The sequence below is a fragment of the Lissotriton vulgaris genome, chromosome 12, assembly GCF_964263255.1.
Source record: "Lissotriton vulgaris chromosome 12, aLisVul1.2, whole genome shotgun sequence".
In the NCBI taxonomy this organism is placed as follows: domain Eukaryota; kingdom Metazoa; phylum Chordata; class Amphibia; order Caudata; family Salamandridae; genus Lissotriton; species Lissotriton vulgaris.
The window spans coordinates 2,525,001-2,531,790 of NC_141700.1; the positions used below are offsets into that span (position 1 = coordinate 2,525,001).

Consider the following 6,790-nt stretch of genomic DNA (forward strand, 5'->3'; position numbering starts at 1 on the left):
AACGGCGTGGCAGCATGCACAGGTCATGGAGGGCGCTGAATAGATGATGGTCCTGAGTATCCTTCAGTGGTTGTAACGGCGTGGTAGCATGTACAGGTCATGGAGGGCGCTGAATAGATGATGGTCCTGAGTATCCTTCAGTGGTTGTAACGGCGTGGCAGCATGTACAGGTCATGGAGGGCGCTGAATAGATGATGGTCCTGAGTATCCTTCAGTGGTTGTAACGGCGTGGTAGCATGCACAGGTCATGGAGGGGGCAGATAGATGATGGTCCTGAGTATCCTTCAGTGGTTGTAACGGCGTGGCAGCATGCACAGGTCATGGAGGGTGCTGAATAGATGATGGTCCTGAGTATCCTTCAGTGGTTGTAACGGCGTGGCAGCATGCACAGGTCATGGAGGGTGCTGAATAGATGGTCCCAGACAGGGCCAGACTGAACACAAATCAGACCAGGCAATCCTAACAGACAGGCCCTCATGGCAGCGGGTGGGAGGGGCGCTGCTGTTGAAGTGAACTGGCCCCAGCACTGCTGCTTTTGTTACTGAGGGCCAATATTGCAGCACTGCAGCAAAACCGCCCCCAGTAACACAACCACCCTCACTGCTCCAAACCCGGCCCACCCTTCCAGCCTCGCAGGGAAACGCCCACTGCCCGCTGTGCCAGTCCGGCCATGCTGAGGGTAAGCAGCCCAGTGATTCCTGGATGAGGGGGGAGTGGCCTCACTCCAACAACCCTGCCTGTCCTGAAGAGAAGATGGGAGCCCAAATATGTGGGAGAGGGAGATAGAGGTGCCCCCAATTGAGGGGCAGGTGATGGCCATTGGTCTTTCCCTAGTTGAGCGGTTCTTGGGGTCGATGACCCCGGGCAGGCAGGCGAAGGGTTGACCACTGATCATGATGCTGTTCATCATGTTTGAAGTTGAGGCTGCGGCTTTAGACCTCTGCGGTGAGGTTTGCCGATGGCTCAGAGGGAGCAGAGAAGAGATGGTTCAGCTGATGTGAGTGTAGTTGGAGCCCTTGCATTTTTAAACCTTCATTGCCCGCAGGTCGCCCCTTTTCAAGTGTGGGCTGGGATGAGATCCTCCGAAGCGCAAGAATGATTGAATGTCTCCCTTTTCTAAGAGACTTAGCCCTTCCGCCCACCTCCCCACACAAGCTGGTTTATACCCACAAACCACAGTTTCCCACACTTGTTCGAAATAACATATTTTTGATTCACATTTGGAAATAACCCGGTTTCTCCTTAGTCCCCAGAACTCCTCTCCCACAGTTTCAAGACCCTCTACTTTCCTGCCCCATGAATGTTTTTCATTCTCGGATAGGTTACTTTTTGAACAAACTTGATTTTGAGTAGTTTCAGCTCCTGATTAACCGCTTGTTTCTTTCTTCTGTTTTTATTCTCTGAACAGCTCGGCAAGCAGCAGTAAGCCATGCTCTGCAGGCTGAACAAAGAGACTGAGCCCTTCTCTGGGAACCGGTCACATGAAAGCACTCCGCCAACCGACCCGCACTGATGGACGAGGACTGAAGGATGCCTAGAAAAATGACTTCACAAAGACACTTGCACCGGCACACCTCCATCCTCACACCCCATCCCTGCCCCTCCCCCCCTCGGCTCAGGTCATTCTGTAAAGTGAGCCCCCCAGGAGGGCATCCATGTCCAGATCAAGTGAGCTCACTCACACGCTGCACACTGAGAAAACGCTGTAACCCCACACTTGGATCCCAGCAGCCAGTGAGATGTAGGGTGCCCTTGACTGACACCCACTGAGACTGCTGTCATAGTGAGTCAGACCTGCCCATGCTGCATGTAATGCCTTGGGTGGCACCAGTTGCGGTGCTTGCACGGGGTTCGGCAGCGCTTGCTAAGAATGCAGACCGCACTCCTGCTTGAGAGAGAGCCTGCTTTGAGACATCTAAAGATGTCCTGGAAGTACTTCTGGTGCCGTGTACCGACTATGAAGGGGCGCTTCTCCCCTCTTGGAGAGTGGCTCTCCAGACAGCAGGCCTTCTCTTTTCTTCACTCCCCCAATCCTCCTATCCACTCTCCCCATCCCTTTCTCTCCTCCCGTCTCCAGGCAGCAGGCCTCCTCTCCCCTCCCCATCCCCTTATCTCCTCCCCTCTCCAGGCAGCAGGCCTCCCCTCCCTCCATCCCCTTCTCTCCTCCCCTCTCCAGGCAGGAGGCCTCCTCTCCCCTCCCCTTCTCTCCTCCCCTCTCCAGGCAGCAGGCCTCCTCTCCCCTCCCCTTCTCTCCTCCCCTCTCCAGGCAACAGGCCTCCCCTCCCTCCATCCCCTTCTCTCCTCCCCTCTCCAGGCAGCAGGCCTCTTCTCTCCTCCCCTCTCCAGGCAGCAGGCCTCCCCTCCCTCCATCCCCTTCTCTCCTCCCCTCTCCAGGCAGCAGGCCTCCTCTCCCCTCCCCAGGCAGCAGGCCTCCTCTCCCCTTCTCTCCTCCCCTCTCCAGGCAGCAGGCCTCCTCTCCCCTTCTCTCCTCCCCTCTCCAGGCAGCAGGCCTCCTCTCCCCTTCTCTTCTCCCCTCTCCAGGCAGCAGGCCTCCTCTCCCCTCCCCTCCTCTCCCCTCCTCTCCTCTCCCCTCATCCCCTCCTCTCCCCTCCTCTTCTCTCTCGGTTGCTGGCCTCCCCTCCTCTCTTTGGGCACAGGATCCTGTCAGGTTGGGTTGTAGGGAAGGATTTGTGTGCTGTACTTCTGGGTGGAGAGGTTCCTGGTTCTTGGTAGTAGGTGCTCTTGCATGTGCCCTGTTCTCGCGCTTTGCTTGGGTCATGGAGATGTCCTGCTTCCTCAACATCTGCTCCAGTCCTTTAGGTGCAGACGAAAGGAGGGTGACTCTTGGCTGCACCGTCCTGCCAGCTGCCATTGTGAGTTCCCCGATGTATGTCCTAGTTACCCTACAGTTCCGCATCCTTCAGCCACCCACAGCCGCTGGAGAAGTTACAGGGCTGAGGTTGTGAGACCGCTCTGTTGCTGTAAGTGGGTGCTACGTAAGAGCTGCCCTGTCGAGTCCGGTGCATGCTTAGGTAGACTCTCCATACAGGCTCAAGCGACCAGGGCTTGCAGCCCACAGTCTCGTCATTGGTCCATCGCATAAGGCCATGTTAGATGTTGCCTTTTCTGTTACATTCTTTACAGTTTACAACTGAAAATGAAGTTCAGATGTGGGGTGTAAAACGTTGTTGGAGTTGAAGGAGCATCATACCCTTCCCCCTGCACTGTTTGAATACTGTGAGAAGTGTCCCGAGTTTCATAGCGCGCGTTGCACCAGTCCTGCTAATACCTATGTTCACTTTCAAGGGCTGCGAGTCCGAGTGTCGTATTGTTGTAGAGGGCTCCCTCTCTGGACCTCAATGGAGGAAAGGTCCTACATGTGTTTGCGCTTCCAAACTCTCAGGTACACATGACCAATAACTGTGAAGCCCTCTTTGCGGCCACTTGAACCCCGCGGCTGCACATAGATAATGTGATGGATGAAACCCAGAGCTATCGACGGATACGGACTGACGTGGACTATTCCACGTCTGGGAGTCAAAGGTCAGACTGTCCTGAACCTGTGGCCTCCTGTCTGTGGAGAGCGGCGGCTGAGCTTAAGTCCAACCGTGGTCTGTCCATCGCGGAGAGGCCTTGCGTTGGAGCTCCCTCCATCTCCCAGATGCTTCCAGTGGCTTCAATCCCCTCTTCATACTAGCGTTGTCTGTAACACGCACAAACCCTTCGACTGTGGCTGGCTGGCTCCTGATCATGGCATGCAGAAAGATCCCCAAAATGACACTAGAAGTCTCGCCCCCTCTGCACTTGTGCTGCTTTTTAACTGGTATAGAAAGTACATTTCAACTTTGTATTTGTGTCTATTCTGAAATAAACTCATTTTCTGCACTCATGGGTTCCTGGTGATCTTATGTCTTCTGGTGGGTTCCTGCGGCCGGCGTGTCACGTGTGTGTAGGAAGGGCCTTGGATCTTTACTACTTGTGTGAGGGGGGGGGGGGTGTTTTGTCATTCCCCCTCACTCATCCGGTTCGCCTCAATGTGGTGGATTCCAGTCCTCTGCTCTGTCTCCCTGGTTCTTGCAGTGTGGGGGGCAGGATTGTGATTTACACTGCAGAGAATCCACCCCAAGTGCTGGCGGTGGGGCGGCTATGAAGGCGCTCGCACTCCTCTGTCGAGACCGCCTGCTCCTCTCTGAATGCTAAAGAGCCACTAAACATAGGATCATTTGCTGACTGTCCTTTCAATGCCCCTCCACCCTCCGGACTTGGCTGTCTCAACCATATTGAGAATCTGCAAAACTATGAATGGTGGCACCCTGCTCTGGGTTCGAGAGCAAGAGCAGGCCTTGAGTTGAGGTCTGGGTGAAGGACTCTCAAGGAAAGCCTGCTAGATCAAGGTCTCCTAAAGGGTGAACAATGCGGAGACTGAGAACGCTACAAGGATTGATAGGTGCTACCAGTGTAAGCTGCCACCTGTGCCTCTGCAGCCCACCCATGCTCCAGGGACAGAAATGTGTGTTTCAGTAGAACACGACTTCAAAGAACTGTCCGATTCTTCCTCTGATGTTTAAAGCGGTCTCTGGAAGCCTTCATGTTTGTGTTTATCGATGCACTTAGTGGAAAAGGGAAATTAACCCTACATGTTTTGAGATTAGAAATAATGTGGGTTTTTTTTAAATAGAGAGCCCTGTTTCTTCGTGTGGCTGCAAGCAACAGAAGGCCGCCATATCTGAGCTTTGAGAGTGTCAGAAGAGTGCTACTTTGGTTCCCCCACGCTTCTGGTACCAAAGAAGTACACAGACTAGGCTTGTGTCACAGTAGAGAGTCTTCAGACTCCTCGATGTAACGCATAGATGCCATGCAGCCCTGTAAATGTAAATGTATAGGCATTTATATAGCACACAACTTACCCGGAGGGTCCCAAGGCGCTTCGACCGCTGCGAAACCCTTCCTGGCTTCCCTGAGAGATGGTCCCTTAATGGGTATCTCCAGGGTGAGACCAGGCATCCCCGGTGGTCTGGTGGGGCCGTTAGTGAAGATGAGGCAAGCTAATGCCCAGAGTTGCCGAGTGTGATCGCTGATCAGAGTGGGCACCGAGGCGAGAGAATTATCGAGTCCGCTGACCCTTGTCCAGAAACCTGCCGCGCCAGGAATCGAACCCTGGTCCCGGGCCGTCCTCTGCTCTCGGGTCTGCCGCCTCTAACCAGTGAGCCACACTACTACCTCAGACGAACAAATGTGTGAAGACCAAATGACCCGGCCATCCGCCTCCTCGTGAGCTCCCACCAGTGCTACTGTGGACCCGGCCATCCGCCTCCTCGTGAGCTGCCACCAGCGCTACTGTGGACCCAGCCATCCGCCTCCTCGTGAGCTCCCACGAGTGCTACTGTGGACCCGGCCATCTGCCTCCTCGTGAGCTCCCACCAGTGCTACTGTGGACCCGGCCATCCGCCTCCTCGTGAGCTCCCACCAGTGCTACTGTGGACCCGGCTCACTCAATCCAAACCCGACAGAGTCTGGATCCATCTCTGGGTCCCTTTAAAGAGGTGGTAAGAGACCAGCGACCCCTTCATCATCCACCAATACTGTCTGTCGTCGCCGCCAAACTGTGTGGAAAGAATCCAAGGTCCCCCTTGAACTCTCCTGCAGCCTATACCTGGAGGACAGTCCTCCGTGGGATCCTACAGCGGAAAACTGCAAGGCCAGGGCCCTTTCAGCATCCTCTCCGCTGACCTGGACTCTGGGACTGCGGATACCAGTTTCCTCACCCACAAGCTCACTTGGTTTTCTTCTTTTTAATCAGTCAGTCACATGTCTCGCTAGGGCTATCTGCAACGAGTGTCTGCTCTGCTGCCACAGACCTCTGTGGGTTCGCTTGTTGGCCGCCGGCAGCCACGATGGGTGTTGCAGCCACGATGGGGCGGGAATAAAGGTGACACTAACTACGGCAGGAGTGGGTGAGAGTAAATGCAACACAAACTACAATAGGAGGGGGGCAGTAACAAAGGCAACACATACCACGTGGGGGGAGAAAGACAACACAAACTACAGCGGGAGAGGTTGGGAACAAAGGCAACATGGACGGACGGCGCTCGGAGATAGCAGAAGAGCTCGGAAGACGAATTGGAAAGTTATGAAACAAGTCGATGCTAAAGAATAAGTAGTGTGCAGACACTATGGCCACGCAAACAAAACATATGGCAAGGATCCATGTAGCAGGGGCAGTCCGCAGGGCGGGAACAAAACAGCCACAAGGCGGGACAAATGTACTCTATTCACCAACGAAAACTATGGAATTTGTAAAGTGAGGCCAAACAACCAATGAAAAGTGGTGGATGTGTTCAAACCCCACAGAGGGATTACGGCATTTCTCCCAAAGCAGTGAATGTGCGCTGCCTCTAGGCACAAAACACAGGCTACTCTTCAGAGAATACGATGTATGCTCTAACATGCATACATACATCATACCATAAGCACACATCAGTTGACTCTTCAGAGAATATGGGTGTACAGACCCTTGTGTGTGCTTGAGAACTAAAGATTCTGGACCGCAGAAGATTTTTTTCAGGAGCAAAGCTACAATTTATTGAAGGTTTCTTATAGCTGAACTGCACCAAGTCGGCATTGGAATGCTGTACATTAAACAGAAAAGATGATAACTGAGGATCAGCTAACCATGGCTCTCATCATGCTGGACCTCAGTGCCGCGTTTGACACTGTAGCACATTCCATCTTGCTACAGTGTCTAAACAGAGCGGGGGTCACCAAAGAGGCGCTGGGATGGCTGAAGGCC

General features: G+C 53.9%; 1 protein-coding gene across 2 annotated transcripts in view; it reads left to right on the forward strand.

Moving 5' to 3' along the window:
• The window catches only part of REEP6 (receptor accessory protein 6), a 124,009-nt gene extending 120,124 nt beyond the window's left edge, over nt 1-3,885 (forward strand). For both annotated transcript variants that reach the window (XM_086946648.1, XM_086946649.1), the window contains one exon: nt 1,409-3,885. In XM_086946648.1, coding sequence (XP_086802774.1) covers nt 1,409-1,426 — 18 coding nt within the window. In that variant the 3' untranslated portion in view covers nt 1,427-3,885. The remainder of the gene's footprint in view (nt 1-1,408) is intronic.
• Nucleotides 3,886-6,790: the final 2,905 nt, after the last annotated feature.